At 56.8% G+C, this 21,535-nt stretch overlaps 1 protein-coding gene and 1 pseudogene across 4 annotated transcripts in view; one reads left to right on the top strand and one right to left on the bottom strand.

The window, feature by feature from the left end:
- ARAP1 (ArfGAP with RhoGAP domain, ankyrin repeat and PH domain 1) overlaps positions 1-21,535 on the bottom strand; it is a 68,905-nt gene that overhangs the window by 9,225 nt on the left and 38,145 nt on the right. For all 4 annotated transcript variants that reach the window (XM_042905347.1, XM_042905344.1, XM_042905346.1 and 1 more), the window contains exons 5-29: positions 20,968-21,035; positions 20,238-20,371; positions 19,942-20,097; positions 19,273-19,342; positions 18,856-18,976; positions 18,236-18,438; positions 17,250-17,356; positions 14,602-14,801; positions 12,486-12,571; positions 11,129-11,311; positions 9,860-10,034; positions 8,552-8,686; positions 6,115-6,250; positions 5,741-5,843; positions 4,698-4,893; positions 4,375-4,426; positions 4,092-4,255; positions 3,731-3,943; positions 3,348-3,453; positions 2,767-2,914; positions 2,592-2,678; positions 2,436-2,504; positions 2,012-2,129; positions 534-647; positions 158-303 (exon numbers count right to left, since the gene is read on the bottom strand). In XM_042905347.1, coding sequence (XP_042761281.1) covers positions 158-303; positions 534-647; positions 2,012-2,129; positions 2,436-2,504; positions 2,592-2,678; positions 2,767-2,914; positions 3,348-3,453; positions 3,731-3,943; positions 4,092-4,255; positions 4,375-4,426; positions 4,698-4,893; positions 5,741-5,843; positions 6,115-6,250; positions 8,552-8,686; positions 9,860-10,034; positions 11,129-11,311; positions 12,486-12,571; positions 14,602-14,801; positions 17,250-17,356; positions 18,236-18,438; positions 18,856-18,976; positions 19,273-19,342; positions 19,942-20,097; positions 20,238-20,371; positions 20,968-21,035 — 3,290 coding nt within the window. The remainder of the gene's footprint in view (positions 1-157; positions 304-533; positions 648-2,011; positions 2,130-2,435; positions 2,505-2,591; positions 2,679-2,766; positions 2,915-3,347; positions 3,454-3,730; positions 3,944-4,091; positions 4,256-4,374; positions 4,427-4,697; positions 4,894-5,740; positions 5,844-6,114; positions 6,251-8,551; positions 8,687-9,859; positions 10,035-11,128; positions 11,312-12,485; positions 12,572-14,601; positions 14,802-17,249; positions 17,357-18,235; positions 18,439-18,855; positions 18,977-19,272; positions 19,343-19,941; positions 20,098-20,237; positions 20,372-20,967; positions 21,036-21,535) is intronic.
- On the top strand, positions 14,811-15,895 carry LOC122199955 (annotated as a pseudogene).

Here is a 21,535-nt window from a genome sequence, read left to right as displayed (position 1 = left end):
CTGAGAGTCTATAGCTCTCCTCCACCACTGTGCCACCCCAAGACCCCGCAATGGGGTTGCTCCCACTGGCAGACACTGGCGAATGTTTGTGAATGGGTGTGTGAGCACACTTGGGTACAGATGCTCATTGCAGGGCACGACCCCCTGGGGCACTTACCCGGACCTCCTTGTAGAGCCGCAGGCAGCTGCTGTTGAGGATGAAGTATCGGTCGTGAAAGCCACCTGAGGGCAGGCCCAGGCCCAGGAGGCTACGGTCCTCACGGAACTTCATCATGCCGTGCTTGGTGTCGCCTACGTGGCTGGCTGGGGGAAGACCAGAGTGGGCGTGGGCTGCACCAACCCCCTGCCCATGGATACAGACACCCAGGGGAGCATCCCAGGATGAAGGAAACTGCCCCAGCCTGCCCCAGCCACCAAAGAGGCCTGCCCACATGGCACCCTCTGCTCGAGCTGCTCCTGCCTGGGCTTCAAATGGAAGGACCCACCAGCCTGTCCAGCCCTGCAGGCGCCACCCACCCAGGCACACCACCTACCCAGGTACAGCAGCATGGCCTCCATGGACTGGTGCTTCTTCACCACCAGGTAGCTGTCCGTGCCCAGCCCGTGCAGGATGGGCAGCACCTTCTCCGCAAAGTGCAGGGGGCGCTCTGGGGGGAGGTCACACCCACTGTTACTGAGGCACCGAGGGCTGGCACACCCACATATCACCTACACGTCCGTGAGCACCACTCCCGCCACCTACCAGCGCCACAACACATCACCATCAGGACTACCCTTTCCACGCTCAAGCTTCAGGTCTGACACAACTGGCTGGGACCAAAGCTGTTCCAACCGAAGCCAGTGATCTTTCCCGTGTCCTCGTTGGGGAAAACACCACCTGCCGAGCCATTCAAGCCAGAAACACAGCTTCCTCCCCCTCTTCCCTCCATATGTTAAATCTCTTTACTTCTGTCCATCATCGTTGCCACGCTGGCCCCTGTTACCATCTGTCCTTGGACCAATACCGTGGCCCTCCGAGGGGTCTCCTGCATGTGCTCTCATTCCCCTCCTCACCTCTCCCTACCCAGCGGCAAGTAGCAACCTCTCCAAACTCCCAGTCACTAGCCCTTCAGGGGCCTTGCGTTGTTGTCGGGCTGGGTGGCCGCCTCTGCCTCTGTCTTCAGTCCCACCCCGTGACACAGCCCCCTCACTGCCCTTATCTCTAGCTCCTCAAAAGGGTGATGTCCATGGTCACCACAGGGCCTCTGCCTGTGCCGCTCCCACTGCCTGGAGACGCTTTTCTCCCCCTTCACCAAGCAACTCCTACTCTTCACCTCCTAGTGTAGGGACTCTGTAGCCAGAGACCCTGTTACAAGCTCTAGTGGCCACTCAAGGCAGTTATCACAGCCTCGGTTGTATGTTTATTGCTGTGGCCACAGGATTAATGTCTATTCCATGCGAGACTTACCCCCATGAAGGGGAGGGGCTGTGTGTCTGGCACTCAACAAATAACAGTAAAACAAATGGACAGATACACCCTCATTGTCCACTGCCATTAAGACCACCCTTCATCCTAAAATGCCTTTATCACTGTCTTTACCACCAAGGTTCTCTCACAACACCGTCACAACCACCCTTACAAACACCACCCCCCCCCCCACCCTGCCTGACCCCTCTTGCACGGTCATCACCACCTACTGCCCCCTTCACCATCAATCCCATTATCAAATTCAGCATCGCCACCCTCGCAAGAACACCATTCTCACTGACACTGAGAAAGCACCGTCACAGTTGATAACATCAACCTCCTTCCCATCAGCCACATTATAGCCATCACCTCGACTCCCCCCGGCCCCCCACCATGCCACCACCACCATCATGGAGGTGACAGTGTGGAAGCAGCATCTATCATCCAAGACTCCCTTGACCACCACTGTTGCCACGCTGTGGGGTAGGGGAGGACAGACTGGGGCAGCAGCTCAGACAAGTACAGGCCACACCATACCCTGCACAAATCCTGGTGGCCACCTACCTGCCTCCTCCCTCTCATTGACCTCAAAGCAGGTCCAGTAGTCCCTCTCCCTGATGCCCACATTCCTGCGATCCAGGATCTCTAGGGTGAGCTCCTCGGCTGTCATGGCTGCTGGGATCTGCAGTGGCCAAGGAGGAAGAGGTCAGCCTACCGTGTTCCTTCCCCTGCTCTCACACAACCTTGCTGTGATCCAGGGGCCGAGCCCACCTTTCGGGTCCTGGGATACTAGGAGGGTGTCTCTAAGTGGTCCCGATGACCACTGTCTGGGGAGGAAGCAAAGAGACAGGCCCTGGCACTAGCCAGACACAGGTTCCAAACCAGGGCTCCCCTTGGGATAGAAGCCCTGCTTCCCTGGTCACCTGAGCCTGTGCCTGGCCCAGCCTGACTTCTCTGGTCCTCTGGCTCCTAGGTCCCTAGCTCTCACCTTGATATGCTGCTCGGTTTCCGCCTTCTTCTCCTCCAGGTACACTGTGCAGATGAAGTCACCGGCATGCTGTGAAAAGACAGGGCTCAGCTAGAGGCGGGGAAAGTGGGCGCAGGCAGCTATCCCGAGCACCCTACCCCAGGCCCAGTCTTTCACCTGGGTCCCGCTGGCAGTGCCAGCCACACGCATCTTCACAATGGCAGTGATCTCTTCCCGCTGCTTCCTCAGCTCTTCCTCATCCACCTGGGAGGAGAAAGACACAGGGACAGATGATCACTGCCACCCAAGGGGCCCGTCCCTGCCCTCCACTGCCCACTGGCGGGGGACGCACGCTAAACACCACCACATAGTGGCCGATGAGGTCTTCTACCACACGGCCTGCCTTGTAGTCCTGCCCATCTGTCTGGAAGAGCGTGGGTCCAAACACAATAGCCAGGTTGTGCGTGTTCATCTGGTTTGTGTCTGAGAAGCACTGGACGCTGGACAGGGGAAGACAGAGCCCTAAGTGAATAGTCCAGCCCAGAACCTCCCCACTTCACCTTCCCAATTTCAGGCAGGTCCACAACTGGCTCCTGGAGGGAGGCCAGGGAAAGTCCTGGTCAGAGTGAACCACCAGTTAAGGGGAGATGGGAATAGTCTTTCTGGCCATGCCGTAGGTCCTGGGGGAGGAACAGAGCTGGGAAGCTGGGATATCTGGCCAAGGTCCCCTGGGTCTCAGGTAAAACCACCTCTATTCTCCCACCCTGCAGGAAGTAAGTTGGGAGACAAAGGGTCCAAGATCAGGGCACATCAAAAGTCCACATTCAGTTCCCAGGCCTACCTGGTTCTGTGGGGAGGGCAGTCAGCCAGGAAGAGTAGAAGAATCTTTTCCACCCCAATCCCCCAGAGCAATACAATAATAATGTTCCTCACCAGTACAGGTGGCTGATAAGGGCCTTCACTGTGGCTCGGTTGACTGGGGGCAGATGTGCCAAGAGCTCTCTGTATCTGGAGACTTTCTCCTCCTCATCCTCAATCTCTGGGTGGGGGGGAAATAGATCAGGTCAGGAGGCCCCCCGTAACCACCTCCCCTGTCCCACCCTTCTGGCTGCTCTGCCTTTCCTCCTAGGTGAATAGCACTTCCTGTATAGAGTGACAAGGGAAGGAGAAGCAGAGGGAGTAAGGGAGACGGGGGGCTTATCCCCTGGGGCATGCCTCATTGGATGGGAAGGGGAGGGGTGGGAATTTGGAGATAGGAGTGGACAAGTCAGCAGCACTAGCCTGGGTCTCAGGCTGGCAAGGACTACAGGGCCCACCTGAGGCCTCTAGCCAGGCTAGGCGCTGGGCGCGAGTGAAGAGACCATCGGGCAGGTCTCGCAGGAAGCGCTTGAGTGCTGAGGAGACATCGTCTACATGCTGCTCGCCCTCCTTGAGGCGCACAGACCGAGCGTCCTGCCGCAGACTCTCCAGCAGCCGCTGAGTCTTTGATGTCTGCCCACACTTGCGGTAGATGCCCTCAGAAGTCAGGCCTGCAGAGGGGGTGGCACTGAGCCGGGGGGCGGGGCCTCGCAGCTAAGGTCAGAGGGATCCTGGGAAGGCGGGGTTTGGCCGGTGGTGGGGGAGAGGCAAGAGGTCAGCCTCCCTGGGTGGGGCCTGTGTTACAGGGGCGGGGCTCACCACACTGCGTGATGTAGTCTATACAGCGGTAGACGATCACTGGGATATCTGAGTCTCCAAGCTGCTGCTCCGACAGCGTGTCCCCGGAGCTGGCCGCTGCTTTCTGGATGGCCCCCAGCCAGCCTGTGAAGTCCAGCCGCCGCTCCCCCTGGATGTACAGCGTCCTGGGTGTGGGGGGGGGGGGGATAGTCAGTCACTTGGGAGCCTACCCCTGCCCTACCCCTCCCAAGCCTGTCAGACTGCCGCGGGCTTCTCAGAGCCCCCCAGGGAGGCCAGGGCTCACCTCCTTCGCTCCACCAGCACCAGCACTTGGTTCTCGCTGTCCCCTTGGACGGCTGTGGAGGGGCCGGTCGAGGTAAGGCCTTGTTCATGGTCCCCAACCGACTCCCTCCTGAGGTTCTCTGGGCACATACATCCCTGGGACCCACCCACCAATACATGGAGTCGCTGAGATACACCCCAAGGGCAGGAGAGGACATAAGAGGGCAGGCTGGCTCCTTCTGGCCAGGCCAGGGTAGAGTTCAGACTTCCAGGGAAGGGCTGGGGGCCTGGGAGCCCAGGATAGGGTGCCCTGGAAGTTGGGGGCCCAGGTCTAGGTCCACGCACAAAGCTCCTGCAGTTTCCGAAGTTGGAGCGGCTCCTCGCAGGGCCCCTCTGGGAAGACAGCACGGAGCTCGGAGCCAGTGAGGGAGAACCAGCCCTCCTGGGCCCGCTGTAGGCTCAGGCCAGCTTTGTAGGGTAGGCGCCCAAGCCGCTCAAAATCCCGGACCAGCAGATCTTCAGCCAGGGGAGGTATGAACGCCTGATGGGGAGGCCAGAGGAAAAGGGGAGGTGGCCAAAGAGACCGCATCAGCCAACAGCAATGCCGGCCTCCCCCCTCCCCCACCCCTTGCCCCAGGCTCTTTGGCTTGTAGGCATATACCCATTTCCCACCTTGCTGCCTCCTCTCTTCCCCTGGGCAGGACCTAGCACAGTAAATAAACTCAGGTATCATGCCCCACTCATATGCATTCTCATGTTCCCTCCTCAGGAAAATGTTCCCAGACACCTTCAGGGATGCCCCTTTTCTGCCCTCTATTGCGGCACTGACCACAGTATTCTTGCTGTCAGGGACCCAGCTGTCTCCCCCATCAGCAAAGGAGCTATTGAAGAGCCAGGACCAAGACTGGTTCATCTGGGTTCCCAGAGCTCAGAGGACTAACCGTCAAGGAGGCTCACAGATGACTGATCAGCGACTGAGTAAATAAGAGTCACAGGCCCTCACAGCACAGGGGGACCCAGAGGGCACCTGGCTCTAATCCCCAGGACAGAGCTCTGCAGCCTCCCTGCCTCTTTGCTCCTGAACAAGATGCTCACTCTTCCTGGAGTCAGCACTATCTATCCTAACATGGCTGTTATACATTATTGTATTGAGCACCTGTGGAGTGCAAAGCTCACAGCCCTTCTTCCACATGGTTGAGACCGGTCTCTTGACGTCCCCCCTAGGGGGCTGCAGATGCTGACATATCTGGCTCTTGGCCCCAGAAGCCTGCCCTATGTCTGCTCCCTCCATTCATGAGGCAGGAGAGATGGGGTACACGGGATCAGCCGGGAGATCCCACCCCAGCCCCTGTCAGACTTCCCACACCTGTCCACTAACTCAGGCCCACCTTAGCAATGCACTTGACCCACTCACGAGCCAGCTCTGCACTCTCCAGACCAAACAGGTACAGCCGCTCTCCCTCCGTGTACACCTCAAAGGTGTGCTCAAAGCTGTAGATACACAGGTCAGGATTCAGGCCCACTCAACCCAGCCATGACCCACCCTGCCCAGCCTTGCCGCCATCCCCTGCCCCCTGCCCTTTCCCTGGCCCTATAAGAAGGGATGGGAAAGTCCTAAACTGGGGCCTCCGGAGACCCACAGGGTTTGCTCTGTGACCCTGGGAAGGTTCTGACCCTCTCTGGGCCTGTTTCCCTATCTCCTGAATGGGGGCTTGGATCTCACAGCAATAAGAGTCTGTGATTCTGCCCCAGGGATACTCACCCGTGGGTGTCAGGAGGGGGCACTGCCAGGCACACAATCTCACTGGCCCGAATCTCGCCATTGGGGGTCACTGCCCGCTCACTCTCATAGTAGCTCAGGACCCCGTCGCTAAGGACACACCAGCGTCGGCTGAACTCTGGGAAGAAGGTGGGCAGGGGAGCCATGAGGGAGCCCCTGCCCTCCCCTGAAAACCCCTTCTGTATCCTCCCTGGGCCCCGACTCCCACCTGACTCATGTCCTCTTCGTTCTAACTCACAAGTTCCCCTGATTCCATCCTCCTCCCTGCAGCCTGCCGCCCCAGCCCAGCCCACGCCTCTCCCCTGAACCACTGCAGTGACTTCTTCATTGGTGCCTCGACTTGCTTCTTCCAAGATTCAAAAGTGATCTAAGTAAAACCAGACTCCGTCCTTCCCGTGCTCAAAACTTTGCCATGCTCCCCTTATTCTATACACCTCAGACTGGCATTCAAGGCCCTGCTGGGTCTGCCCCTACCCTCCTCTCCAACCACTTCTGGGCATATACCTCGCCCTTCCCACTTTTGCTCACCTTGTTTCCTCCACCCACACCCTCCATCCTTTAAGAACAGCCCATATGTCACAGAAAGTTTCCGTGCCCACCCCATGCTCCCACCCTCCCCTGCCAGTGACACACATTGCTCTATGTTTCCTCCTATAATGGCACTGAGAAAACTGACAAGATCCCATAAAGGAACAGAAATGGGGATCTGGACCAGGAAAGGCAGGAGAAAGAACAGAATGTCAAGGCCATGCAGGCTTATATAGTTCATAGCATTGAGCTTCACATTGGCTCAGAGCTTCCTGGCATCCAGGGCAAAAAGGATGACTCAAGCAGTTACATAAATGACATTATCAGGCAGAAGGAGGTAGACGAGGGTCAGTGCCCCAGGGGCAGTGAGGTGGTGAACAGCACAGAGTTCCAAAGAAATCTGTTTGGGTATTAGAGGGTGTCACAGGGGTGTGCTGAGGGACGCAGGGAGCAATGGTCTCAATAATGTTCCCAAAGCAGACACTGTCTCTTGTCCTATCTGCGAGGATATGCCATCTGCCCTCTGAGGGCAGTGTGTCCCAGAGTCTGCCCCCCAGGCTGGGGCCCTCCAGAAGCAGCAGCCCTGCCTCGGTCACTCTTCATCCTGTGATGTCTGCCAAGTGCCCACTGTGCTAGGAGCTGTTCTAGGTGCTGGGGCTACAGTGGTGGCCGAGAGGAGCTTATATTCTAGTGTGGCACAGAGAATCAATAGATACATCTATACGCAAATTAACGTCAGATAAGTGGCATGAAGTTAGGGTAAAAGTAAATAGAGCATGCTAATTTGGGTAAAATGGTTATGGATGAAGTCTCTAAGGAGTAACATTTCTTTTTTAATGTTTGTTTATTTGAGGGAGAGAGAGTGAGAGAGCGCACGTGTGTGTGGGTGAACAGGGAAGGGGCAGAACGAGAGGGAAACAGAGGATCCGAAGTGGGCTCCACGCTGACAGCAGAGAGCCCAGTATGGGGCTCAAACTCATGAACTGTGAGACCGTGACCTGAGCCGAAGATGGACGCTTAACTGACTGAGTCACCCAGGCCTCCCTCTAAGGAGTAACATTTAAACAGAGACCTGACTCGGGGCACCTGGGTGGCTCAGTCAGTTAAACCTCTGACTTCAGCTCAGGTCATGATCTCACAGTTGGCGAGTCCTAGCCCCTCATTGGGCTCACTGCTGTCAGCGTGGAGCCCCTGCTTTGGAATCTGTCTCCCTCTTTCTGCTCCTTCCACTCTTGCTTTCTCTTTCTCAAACATAAATAAACATTAAAACATTAAAAATAAAATAAAATAAACAGAGATCCGACTGAAGTGAGGGACTGATCGTGCAGATATTTTGGCGAAAATCATTTTGGGCAGGGGGCAGAGCAAATGTAAAGGCCCTGGTGGAAGTAAATAGACATGTCTGAGAAACAGCAAGGAGGCCAGTAAAGCTGGAGCAGAGTGAGTGAGGGGAGTGGGGTCAGAAGTCACAGGGTGGGAGGGCTGACTGGCAGGTCCTTGTGGGATATGGGAAGGACTGCGGATTGTACTCAGAGCTGGGGAGCAAATGGAAGGCAGAGAGGACGAAGGGGCGGAGCTCTGAGCTTAGCTCTGTCTGGCTCTAACTATCAGAGGCCCAGCACCCAGCAGGCGCTCAATCAAGGTTTTTATAGCCTAAAGGCACTCTAGCAGTGACTTGCTCCGTAATGCCAGGCCCCCTCCCACCCCTATCAGCCCATTTATTAAGCATCTACTATGTACTAGAGACCACATCCTGGAAGCCCTCTAGGGTGACTCTGCCAGAGTATACTTGGCACCCTCCTTGGTCACCAGTGCAGACAGCCCTGGCTTCTCTGGCCCGGCCACCATGCCAGAACACCATGGCAAGAACGGGGTCTGGCCAAGCACCCACCTTCCCGGGCACGGCGGTCCTGCAGCAGCTTGGCGGCAGAAGCAGTCTTGTAGAGGAAGCCATTGTGGCTCACAGTCGGCAAGACAACTGAGTAGTGCTTTTCCAGAGGCTTCGCTGAATCCAGCCGAGGCACCTCTTTAGGGAAGGTGTTGGGAGGTGGGGTGTATGGTGAGGAACGGCTGCTCATGCTCACCATCCCAGGGTGTCTCTCCTCGCCCCTGCCTGGGTCGAGCATCCGAGCTTACATTCAAGCCACCAGTCCTCTATCACCTTCAGGGTCTCAGTGCCACATCCAGGGCTTTGCCCAAGTCATTCTCCACCTCCTCCCGCTTGTGCAAATTCCACCCTAGTTCCAAGGCCCAGCTCCAGTACCTTCCCTGCCAGGAAGCCCCCCAACTCCCCAGCCCAACCCACCCCACTCTCTCTGTTGAGGCACAGGGATAGCACACTAGAATGAGGGGTCTTGGCAAACTCACTAACAATCCCCAGAAGGAGGTCTGTCCCAGACAATGCAAAGCCTAAGGAAGCAGCCCGGCTCCAGTCCTGCTCCCAGCGGTCCCAAAGCTCAAGCCAGCTGGGTGGTCTCCTGTGCCTCCCTGGACACCTGGGCTTGCTCCAGCCCAGCACACCCCACCCACCCGTGGCCATGAGCCGAGCTCTGGCCGCTGAGCTCCACCCTCAGTCCTGGGATATGGCCCCAGAGGCCAGCCCTGGGCCATGACCGGCAGGGCTCACCCCCGCCATCCCCTCCTCACTCACCCGGAGAGTGATAGCCAAATGGGCCCCAACCCCAGTCTGTGACAGAGCCCCACCCAGACAAAGCAGCAGACAGGGCTGCCATTGTGGGCCACTCGCACATAGAGAAATGCAACCCCCACACAGCAACTCAGCTACTCTGTACACACACAAACTCCAAAGCCCTCGACACCCCCAGGTGTGAGGAAACACAGATCTGCAGCAGCTCAGAGATGCCCAGACGGTGGCAGGCAGAAGGCCCTGGTGCAGGTCTGGGCGGGACCCACAAATCCAGAAAGAGATGCAGAGACAGACACAAAGGGACACACGTACGAGGGGGAAGCCAGATGCACAAATGTACACTGACATGCAAACCCAAACAGACCCCAAGTCACACGCTGTTGTAGGGCCCCTCGAGGAGCTGCTATCACAGCCCACGTGGTACGCATATCTAACCCCACAGGGTGATACACCGCTTCTGGCGACCCCCACCCAGCACCCCTCTCAAAAGGCCAGACGGTGGCAGCAGGGAGGCCCCATCCCTCGAGGTGGACAGTCCCATCAGCAACTCACCCGTGGTCCGGTTGTTCCGTAGGAATTCCATCTGCAGCGTCTGCCCTGCCTGCTCGGCAAGAGCCAGGGGCGTGGGGGCCTCAGGGTCCCCTGAGAAGCAGTTGACTCCAGCCCCACAGCCCAGGAGAGCTTGGGTCTCAGCCAGGTCTGTGGTAGTGACTGCAGCACACAGAGCCTGGGAGGAGGGAGGAAGAGGGAGGGGAGGGTCAGCCTAAGTCAGAGTGGGGGGACAGCGGGAAAGGGGGCCTGGGGGAAGAGAGGAAGGGAGTGAAGGAGTCACCCAAGTCTGGGGGCCCATCCTCAGGTTGAAAGAGAAAAGAGGCAGGAAGAAAGCCAAAGAGGAAAGGGGGAGGAAGAGAAAGGCCAAGGGGTTAGGAGGGTAGGTAGGGGCTGCCCTGCAGAGGCTGGGGATCCGAGTGGCCCAGGGCTCACCCCTGCTGGCAGCCCCTGGGATCCAGTCAGCCGCCAAGCCTGTTCTCTAGAGGATCTCAAGCTCCCTCTGCCTTGTGGAAGGGCAGAGCGGGGTGCTTTGTAGCTAATTCCTCCCACATTTGAATTCCTCACTGCCTGCCCAGCCCTCTCAACCAATGGGAGTTGCTGCCCCTCCTAGCTGGCGGGCTAGACTGGGTTGGGCTGGGGGCTGGACGCCTGGGTTCCTGGGAGGTGGAGGTCTGGCTCCCACTGGGCTTCTAGCTAGACTGAGCCTTCCTGGGTGGGGCTGCTTTGGGGGAAGGGCTGAAGGCCAATCAGAGGTCACAGTGGCATCCCCCTGCCTCGGAGCAGGCTACCTCCCACTCAGGCTGAGCCAGACCAGGGCCCGGGGCTTGGCTCCCAGCCTGTCAGGGCCTGGGGCCCATGTGGGGCCTCATCTTGAGTGGGGTGTGGATGGGGGGGGGGGGTGGGTCAGAGCAGCCAGCTGTTTTTCATGAGCCTGGCAGGAAATAGCATCCCCATCAAGTTCACTCCTTTTGGCAGGATTCACAAGGAGCAGGACGGTTCGGGAGACAGAGGAATCAAGAGGGGAGGGAGGCAGACAGATGCTGGGGATGTGGCCTTGGCCCAAGGGTCAGGCCTGACTCCTCCTTGCTTTGCTCCAACTCTCCCTGTGGCTTAGGCAGGGTCCTTCTGCCCTCTGGGCCTCAGTTTCCCTATATACCAAGCTCATCGCTCTGAGCTGATGCAAAAGATGAGTTGAAACACAGAGAGCAATGAGGGGAGCAGAAAGAAAGTGGGTGGTCTCCAGGAGCCCCAGAGGCCCAGTGCCCTGACCTTGTCCAGTTCCTCCTGGTTGCCAAAGAGCGGGTGATAGCGGCGGTACTTGCCCTCACGGTATTTGGCCTCCAGGTGGCGCCGCCGGGCACTGGGGCTGCTGCTGGGCTGCAGAGCCTCACTGGGGGGTACATTGGCTGCCCAGAAGCGGTTCCCAGGGCCATTGCCCAGCTGTAAGAAGAGCTGTGGGTTTGGGCAAGAGGTTAGAGAGGCAGACTATGTCCAGAGGCCCGTTCTTATAAAATCTTTGAGGTTGTCAGGCAAGGGGCTGGGAGAGCCAGACCCACTTTCCAATCGGGGAAGCTGAGGGGCAGCCTGGCCTGCTGGTGGCTGTGAGCCCAAGCCTAGTCCCTCAGCTCAACGACAGGATGAGAGGCAGTCTGCCAGGTAGACGCCCCAGGCCTGGTGACTGGTTGGGGGCCTTACTATTTCCCCCACCCAGTCCCACATCTGGAACTCTGTATTCCTGAGGCTATCACAGCCTGGGCAAGGGTCATGGGTTGGGGGCGGCGGCTGACCTGTTAGCCAATGGAGTGGGTAGGGATTTTGGAAACCTCTCCTGTCCTTGACATTCCTCTCTGGGCTCAGGGGAGGAGGAGCAGGGGCTAATGCTGGGGGGCAGATGCAAGAATCCAGTAACCAGGGGACTAGTTTATTAATCCCTTCATCCTGCTGATCATTCATTCCACAGCCATTTCCTGGGCCCCCCACCCTGCCTCCTTGTCAGGCCCTGTGTGGGGTGCTGGGTCACAGAAGAGAATAAAGCAGAAACAGGCTCCACCACCACCGACTTACTCTGTGACTTCGGGCAAGTCATTTTCTCTCCCTGAGCCTCAGTGTCCTCATGTTTAACCTGGGTATGCTAACCCTAACTCACAGGAGATGTGACACCCAAACTGAAGCGTGGCTGGGGCTGTCAGGTAGGCCCGTGTGGTCAGCCTCCCGTTGCACGGTTCTCCTCTGTGACCACCACACGTGTCAGTACCTGGGAACCCCAAGTACACAGGCACATATGCACATGTAAGTATGCCCCCAAACGTACATACTCACACCCACTGGCATATGTGAGTGAAGATGAAACAATATTTTAGGCTCTGCAGGACAGTTTCTGTGGCATGTTCCTTTTTTTTTTTTTTTTTTTTTTTTTACAACCCTTTAAAACTGTAGAAACATTCTTAGCTCACTGGCCAGTTTGCTGACTTTACCAAAAATCAACTTTTCCAAAATCCCCACCCACTAGATGATCCCCAAGGTCTCTTCTAGCTCCAGGGTGCCGGGGTCTGTGAGATGGGGGAGACCCAGGCAGTAGCTGAGTGGAGCTGACCCCAAATGTAGGCGGCGGGCAAGGCCTCCCCACCTCAATGAGTGTTTCCGTCCACACCTTCCTGTCCATCTTCAGGCTCCGCACCTTGGAGACCCCAGCGCCTAGGCCACGGTGCTCCCCTATAGACAGAGGGCTAGACTCAGGGTCATGGGTCTTTAGGGCTCTCTCCTTCATATAAGCACTAACCTTCCCCCCATCCTTGCCTCCCCATAGAGCCCATCCAGGGCATACAGGGAGAGGTCACTCACACACCACTCTGGAAACCAGCCACGCATCCCCCTGCTCTTGGCACCACAGAACTGAGCCCTGTAAAGTCACCTGGGCTCCTGCAGCAGTGCCCCCGCCCCCCCGTCACCCCCCACAGGCCACTCTGCACAGCCCAGCCAGAGTGATGTTTTTGATCTTTTTTTTTTTTTTTTTAAGTAAGCTCTATGCCCAACATGGGGCTTGAACTCATGACTCTCCCACCCCCCTCCTCCTCCTCCCAGATCAAGAGTCACACACAAACTGAGCCAGCCAGGTGCCCCCAGAGTGATCTCTTTAAAAAGCAAATCTGCTTACAACAAATCCCTGCTTTAGACCCTCCAATGGCTCCCCAGAATTAGATACGAATTCCCTACCTGCTTCTTCAACTTCATCTCAGAATTTCCCCCAACCCCAATCCCCCTGGGCCATACTCTCTTCCCTCTTCCTATCAACCAACCTCATTCCTGCCTCAGGGCCTTTGCACTCACAGTTCTTTCTGCTTGGATTCTCTTCCCCCATCTCCCCAGGGTCTGCTCCCTCCTCCCATCCAGATCTCAGCTGACATGTCATCTCTTCAGAGAGGGCTTCCTGACAGACACATTCTCTGCCTAGCACTTTATTACCTGATGTTTTTATTGGTTCATGTATGTATTTTCTGCCTCTCCCCAACAGAATGTAAGCTGCCTGAGAGCAGGAACCTTGACTGTCAGCTTTAGGGTCTAGCCTCCGTGCCTAGAATAAAGTCTAGCACATAGTGAGCACTTAGTAAATCTCTGTGGAATGAGAGGGCAGGGGGAGTTGGGGCTGGAGGGAATGCAGCCTTGCTCAGCTATAGGTCCCACAAAGGACCCCCGGGGTAGGGAGGAAGCTGGGGCTCTAGGAGTGCCTAGCACTGCCTGGTTCTGGCTTCAGCCTCACACCCTCTGCAACCTCTCATGGAGCACCTCTTCCACTCCAGTCACCCATATGCCTCCGTGAGCTGACACCTTTCTAAATCGAGTCATTTCTTTCCTGCACCCAGACCTCACAGCCCAAGGCCTCCTGGACCTTTGCCCTAGATGTCCCACAGGCTTCAGGGCTTCTTACTGAGCTCAGCGCCTTCCCCAGAACTGTACCCCGCGCCCCAGATCCCCATCTCAAGCTGCCCAAAGCTGCCACCTGCGCACCATCAGCTCCCAGGAGGGCCAAATCCCCAATACCTCACAGTGTCTGGCATACCAGAGACCCCCAGTAAATGCCAGTTCAACAGATGAATCAGTCTTAGGCTCCAGTCTTTCTTTCTCACCCTCCTCATCTGATCTGTCCCTGAGACCTTTACCCTGCAGATCCTGCACATCTCTCAAGTGCTCTCCATCGCTTCCACAGACCAGCCCTTAGCCTGTTCTTCTCTCTAATGGATCCATTAACAGCCTCCCCGCTGGTCTCCAGTCTCACCTTTCCAACTCGGATTCCACCCACCAGCCAGAGTCTGAGGCACAATCTGACCATTTCCCTCCCACTCCTGCCTCCCATCACCTCCAGATGAAACACTAGCTCCTCCCACTGCCTGCAACGGCCTGCCAGCTCCTCCTGTCTCTTCTTTCCACTTCTCTGATGTGACAGGGTGCTGGACCCCAACAGGCCTGGGCTCAAATCCACACTTACTTGACAGGCCACCCTGAACAAGCCATTTCCCCTCTCTGTGCCTCAGTGTCCTTAGCCATGGCATGAGCAGTTAACCCCTGCCTTACACTCTCAGGACTGAGGGCTAATCACAGTGGGAAAGGCCTGGCATACAGGTACAACTTCATCAACAACGATCTGAATACCGTCTTGGGTCCAGCCCCTCCAGCCAGACGGGCCACCTATCATCCCAACACACCAGCCCTGTCATGCTTCAGCCTGGTGCCCCAGCCCCACACACCTGCACAGCGCTTGCAGATGACGACACAGAGGTTGATGGAGGCCCAGTCAGGCTGGGCAGCCCCGCAGTCGGCACAGAACCTGTTGGGGGCCACAGCCCAGATGCGCTCGGCCACCTCCAAGGTAGACAGGGCCTCGGCAATGGCTCCCTGCATGGCCTCCAGCCACTGCTCCTTCTCTAGTTCCGATTCGGCCGAGAAGCTAGGGACACAGGAGTGGGGGGTGGGGGCTGGTGGGAAAGGGCTCAGAGAGATTTTCAGGCAGCATGAGGAGGCACAGCCTTGTGGGGGGGGGGGGGCAGTGGCGGGAACAAGGCATTGAGCACTCATAACCAGAAGAGGGAGGCATCCTGGGTCTGTGGGGAAGGTGGGCATGGACACAAGCAAGGACACTATGAACCTGAGATATACACGGGAGCTGGGGGAGCCCAGAGTTGCCTCTGCCCCACCCAGAGACTAGAAAAGGCTGCCGGGGAAAAAATAATGCCCGAGCTAAGACGTGACAGATGAAAAGGGCTTAGCCAGAGGAGGCAGAAAGGAGTTCTAGACAAAGGGAACAGCATGTGCAAAGGGGTGGGATGGCACACAGGGCCATCCACAGGGATGGACCTGCAGGCAGGATGGGCAGACGTGCAGACAAGAGGTTGGGAGACATACAGGGACAAGCCTGTGCCAGGCAGAAGAGGGCAAAGTGCACCCAGAGGACAACAGAGATGCAGTGGAGAGTTTCAGTGGGGTGGAGGTTTCACCTTCAGTATGAGAGGATACAGAGGTGTCTTCCTCTGGTTTTTTATTTCCCTGCTGCCACCACACCACATATGTATGCATTCAAGATTCGGCTACCCCCATCACCCACCACCATGGCCAAAAAAGGCATCGCTGTTAGAGGTGTGACAGGCTATAATGCTGCTTTACAAGAGGGGCTGAAGACCATGCTCATCCACAAAGGCCTAAGATGTGGAATCTGCAAGCTGCCAAGGCCTTAGCTAAGCACTAAGCCTGTCTTTGTGTTCTTACGTCCAACTGTCTCAGCCTACATATGTCAGGAGGGTGGAGGCCCTTGGTGCCGAACACCAAATCAACCTAATTAAGGTTGATGACAACAAGAAAGTAGGTGAATAGGCAGGCTTCTGGAAAACGCTGGAAGGTGGCTGGTCACGGTTGCATGGTAGTTAAGGATGACAACAAAGAATCTCAGGCCAATGATGTCATCAAAGAGAACTTCAAATGCAAGAAATAAACAAATAAAAAATTGGCTTTCAGGGCGCTTGGGTGGCTCAGTCGGTTGAGCGTCCGACTTCAGCTCAGGTCACGATCTCGCGGTCCGTGAGTTCGAGCCCCGCATCAGGCTCTGGGCTGATGGCTCAGAGCCTGGAGCCTGCTTCCGATTCTGTGTCTCCCTCTCTCTCTGCCCCTCCCCAGTTCATGCTCTGTCTCTCTCTGTCCCAAAAATAAATAAACGTTTAAAAAAAAAAATTGGCTTTCAACAAAAAGAAAAGGCCCTGCAGGCAGTCGTAGACAATCAGCTAATGGATGAGGAAGCACCACAGCCACTGCCAGAGGCCCCCCTGGCCTGGGACAAAATGGGAGGGACAGAGGCGAGGCGCCAGACAAAGGTGAAAGAGTGATGGGGGCAAGACAGGGGTTGTGACGGGTGTCCCCAGGGCTGAGCAGGAGAGGCAGACATTCCCATGGGTGGAGATACGGGCCTGGGAGGTACAGGGAGTCGAGGAGGAATCCACAAAACTGTTGGACATACAGGTGGAGCTCAGGAGGAAGTCCCTGGGGGAGAAGAGATCTGAGCTAAGGGTAAAAGAAATGATGACAGAGGCATGATGGCATTAGTGTTGACAGAGCAATTACTGCATACCGTGTCAGGTAAGGGCTTTACAAAGACTGTCGTGGTCTTACAGAGGAAGAAACCAAGGCACAGAGAGGTCAAGCGATTTGCCCAGGTCACACAGTGACCCAGTGGTGGACCCAGAATGTTATGGACCGAACTGTGGTCCCCCAGTGTGACTGCATCTGGAGACAGGGCCTTGAGGGAGGTAATTAAGGTTAAATAATGTCTTAAGAGTGGGGCTCTAACCTGGTAAGATTGGTTCCTTTACAGAAAGAGGAAGGGATGCCAGATAGCTCACTCTCTTTCTACATGCGCACAGAGGAAAAGTCGCATGAGGACACAGTGAGGAGGTAGCCATCTACCAGGAAGAGGGGTCTCACCAGAAACTAACACTGACGGCTCCTTGACCTTAGACTTCCAGTCTCCAGAACTGTGAGAAAATAAACTTTTGTTGTTTAAGTCCCCCAGTCTGTGCTATTCTGTCATGCATGGCAGCCAGGCTAATACACACGATTTGAACTCAGGCATGGCACAGTGCCTCAGAGGTGGCAGGTGACGGCCTGGCGGGGCGGGGGGGGGAGGGGAGGTGGAAAGTGATGGTCAGAGAGGGGTGGGGTAAAAGTGAGATTTCTTAGAAGGGAGGGATCAGAAGAGATTAGTGAGTGGAGGTAAAGGACCAGTGCAGATGGTCAGGGCTGGGAAGGGAGGGGAGAAATCCATCCTAGAAGGGGCAGGTTTCCACACAAGCAAGAAGAAAAATGCTGACAGGGAGTGATGATGCAGGTGAGCGAGGGGAGGGAGGCTCACCTGAAGATGCGGTAGGGGGTGGTGAGGTCGAAGCTGCGCCGGTCTGCTTCCTTCACGTTGCCTACGCTCATGTCAATGAAGGTGATGCCAATGCCCAGGTGGTACTCCTGGCAGGTAGGTGGGAAGGGGTGAGGGCAAGGCCTGGGGGGCGGGGCTCAAAGGCCCAGGGAGGGACAGAGAGGAAGGGGAGGTAGAACCCTAGGGACTAGAAAAGTACCTTGGAAGGAGATAAAGGAGGGTACAGGAATCTGGAAATGGGTCAATGGACCCAGGCTCAGAGGCCGTGTAGCAGTATAGGGAAGGAGAGCAGGAGGCAGGGTGGTGATGGGAAGGTAATGCTCAGGAACCAGGCAGGGGATAGTGTCAGGACTGGGAGCAGGAAACGTGGCCGGCACAGGGCTGAGCTCAGTCAGGGGAAGGAAGAAAGGGAAAGGACAGGCTGAGGGACCAGGGTAGGCATAGGGCAGACTGAGGGATGAGGTGGGCAGGGGGCAGGCTGAGGGATGAGATGGGCAGGGAGCAGGCTGAGGGACCAGGGTGGGCAGAGGGCAGGCTGAGGGGCCAGGGGGGGCAGGGGGCAGGCTGAGGGACCAGGGTGGGCAGGGGGCATGGGACAGGCTGAGGGACCAGGGAGGGCAGGGGGCAGGCTGAGGGACTGGGGGGGGGGGTGCAGGGGGCAGGGGGCAGGCTGAGGGACCAGGGTGGGCAGGGGGCAGGGGGCAGGCTGAGGAACCAGGGTGGGCAGGGGGCAGGTGGAGGGACCAGGATGGGCAGGGGGCAGGGGCAAGGCTGAGGGACTGGGGTGGGCAGGGGGTAGGCTGAGGGACCAGGGTGGGCAGGGGGCAGGGGGCAGGCTGAGGGACCGGGGGGGGGGCCCGGGGGGCAGGGGGCAGGCTGAGGGGCCACGGTGGGTGCTGGGCAGGCTGAGGGACCAAGTAGGCAGGGAGCAGGGGAGGGGTTTAGCAATCTGGCTGACTCCTTCGCACCTCCAGATTCTTGTACAGCTGCACTTTGTCCCCAACCACGGCCACATACAGTTTATTCTTGAAACCACGTAGTTCCAGGCTGCCAGCACGGTCAGGTGGCTCTGAGCCTCGAATACCCAACGGATAAGCGCTAGACAGCTGGGCCCGGGCATACTGAGCAGCCACCGCCTGCTGAAGGGCCTGCATCCACTCCTTCCGCTCCACTGCAGGCCAAGGGGAAAGAGTAGGCCTGAGCTCAGCCTGGCAGGGAGTCCCCTAAGGTTCTCTATTCCAGGCTCCTCAGGCAGCACCTCCGCCAGCAAGCCCACCCAGACCACCCCACCCATTTCTGACTATCTGTGAGTTCTTGGACTTGGACAAGCTCAGGCTCCAATCCCAGCTGGGCCACCTACGCTGGACAAGCCACTTCGCCTATCTGAGCCTATTTCCCCTGCAAATGGAAATAAATGGTTCTCAGTGGGTGTCTCAAACACAGAGCCAGAGAGTGTCCCTTTCTCTCTCCCACCTCATAGAAGATGGACTCTTCTCTGGGTTTGATGCAGGGGAGCAGATGTGCCCTGGTTCTCCTCCCCCCACTTACCAGGCCAGGCTGCCAATCTTCTCCCAGCCCTACCCCTCACCATCACTCTCTGCCCGGAAGGCAAAGGTCCGGTTGTTCGTGATCACTTCAAACTTCTGGTCCCCGATGGCAGCCACGCGGGAGATGCAGGCCACAGAGATAAAGCGCTTAGAGTAGGCATCCTGGGGAAGAGAGGGAAGCTGTACTGTGGTTCAGAACTCCTTGGTTCCCTTGACTTTAGATGACACAAAAGTTAGCTACAGCCCCGTGCCCCACAGGTGATGAGGGATAGCCCTGACACTGACCCTGACCACGGCCCACAGCAGGCCAATGGGCGAGGAAGACACGGTTCAAGGAGTCAGACCGGAGCTCTAGTGAGGTCTGGTCTGGGGAAGGACTCCACCCAAGCCTAGTGTCAAGGGTCAGCCTAGGGCCAGGCTGGAGCAGGGGTCCTGTCAGGGACCAACATAGGCCTCACCTTGTTACTGTCAAAGTATCTCAGATGATCGGCATCCAGTCTCACCCATCGCTTCTGATAGATATAAGATCTGGAGAAGCAGAGGCAGAGGGAAAACAGAGCAAAGGACTGGGGATTAGAGGAGAGGCTCCAAGTTTACCCCCGCCCCCTCTCGCAGCCACATACAAAATTAGAAATAGCCAGGTTCAAGGGAGGAAGGAACCCAAATGGCCACTGAGAAAAGAGACTTTACCTATAGCCAGAATGATAGAAGTCAGACTCAAAGTAAGACTTCCCAACTTAAAAACAATTTTTTTAATGTTTATTTATTCTTGAGAGAGAGAGACAGAGCACAAGCAGGAGAGGGACAGAGAGACACAGAGACACAGAATCCGAAGCAGGCTCCAGGCTGTGAGCTGTCAGCACAGAGTCCAACGTGGGGCTCAAACTCATGAACTGTGAGATCATGACCTGAGCCAAAGTCGGATGCTTAACCGACTGAGCCACCCAGGCGCCCCAGGACTTCCCGATTTTAACAGTAATAAAACACAGGTCTGGTGGGCATGACTGACTGTTACATTCAGCTTGGAGAGAGCTGCTCAAATAACCTTGGCCTGTTTTTTGGATCCAGGATAGAATACTCCCCATCCTCATGCAGAGAACCAGCAAGACCTAACAGGCATCACTCACCCCTGCGGTGGGTTCTTGTCCAGCCAGCCAGCCTTGATGACCTGTGTGATGGGGGTGGAGCCCCCGGGGAGCCCGTCCATGGGGTGTGGTGGGAGCTCGGGGATCAGGAGGCTGCTGGGCAGGGATGAGTTCAGGCTGCTCTTGTGCCATCCACCACTTGGGAAAGAAGAGAAGGAATGAGGGAGCCAGGATGGGGGCTTCTATGGGGCAGGGGCTGAGGAGATGGAGTGGCTGGTAACACTTGGGAAAGGAGGGTGGCCAGGTGGGACAGCCACTGGAGAAGAGTGGACACTCACTTGGGGACGCCCTCATAGGCGTGGTCATCCTCATCTTCATCTGCTTGGTCGTCGTCCCCAGACAGTTCTTCCCCCTCGCTCAGCAGACTGGCCACACGCACGGCACGTGGGACTTGGCTCACTGGGAGCTCCTCCTGGCCACCCCGCCACAAACCCACTCAGCATCAGGCTTCCCTTCAAGCCCCAGATCACACCCCCCCGGGGGCTGCCGCGCTCCCTCAGTCCCATCCACCTAACCCACACGACTCAGCACTTTCATTGCTGTTTCCACATACTCCCTCCCCTGCCAGCAGGCGGCACAGGGACCCAGAGGGACAGCATCACTCAGAGACAAAGACAGAAAGATGAAGGGATAGTGAGTAACACTCAGAGATGGAGAGTTAAGACACCAGGGGGACACAGGAAAAGAGAAAGTGAAAGAGACGGAGGAAGATGTTCTCAGGGAGATGTGCTCAAACACTGAGGGAGAGAAGAGGCCACACATAGCCATCCAGATGTAGCTGAAGACTGGAGCGGGGCTCAAACAAGAGCCCCCAGATCCCTGGCAGGGAGCTCAGGTGCTATGCTCTACCCTCAAGCCCTGCGTGGCAAGACAACGAAGGGGGAAGGAAACATCCTGGGAACTGGCTCCCCTTTCTCTATCAGGTGGTCCCCAGGGTCCGAGAGGCAGCTGGGCAGCCCACCCTCCACTCTGACAGGCAGCCCAAACCCTAACCACCACCTGCCCCACCTTCTTGGTCATCACGCCAGCTGGGGCCGCTGGCCCCTCCTCTGGAGGCTCATCATAGTCAGAGTCATCTAAGGAGAGAGAGGGGTGGGGGTGGGAAGAGACTCAGACTAGCCTCCCCTCCTGGGTACCCCGGCCTGGCTTCACAAAGGCCACCCTTAGCCTAAAAAGACCCCTACCCCTCACCCCAGCCCAGCTTTCAAAAATAGGCACAGGGGACAGGAAATGCTATTTATACACTCACGGCATCATAGGACAGCCTCAAAGGAGAGGCCAGGCCACCACAAGGAGGTCTGAATAGGGGTAAGTTTAGGGGTCAGAGGCAAGGACTGTTTAAAAAGGCTAAAAAAATAACAAGAATCAAGAATCGAGAAAAATGGACACTCCAAGTTGAAAAGCAAACCATCAACAACCATGGAAAATAGCCCTAGACTTTAAACAAAGGGCAATTCAAAAAGTTTGCCACGTGCACTTAACAGTCAGTAGGTCAGATAGGTGGGTGCCGTCTCCATTTTGAGGATGAAGAGAATGGTGCTCACCTGTCCAGGGCCACACTGTGTTGGTGGCGGAG

The sequence above is a fragment of the Panthera leo genome, chromosome D1, assembly GCF_018350215.1.
Source record: "Panthera leo isolate Ple1 chromosome D1, P.leo_Ple1_pat1.1, whole genome shotgun sequence".
In the NCBI taxonomy this organism is placed as follows: Eukaryota; Metazoa; Chordata; class Mammalia; order Carnivora; family Felidae; genus Panthera; species Panthera leo.
Note: the sequence above shows the minus strand (reverse complement) of the source record. Positions and strands in the feature narration are given on the sequence as shown.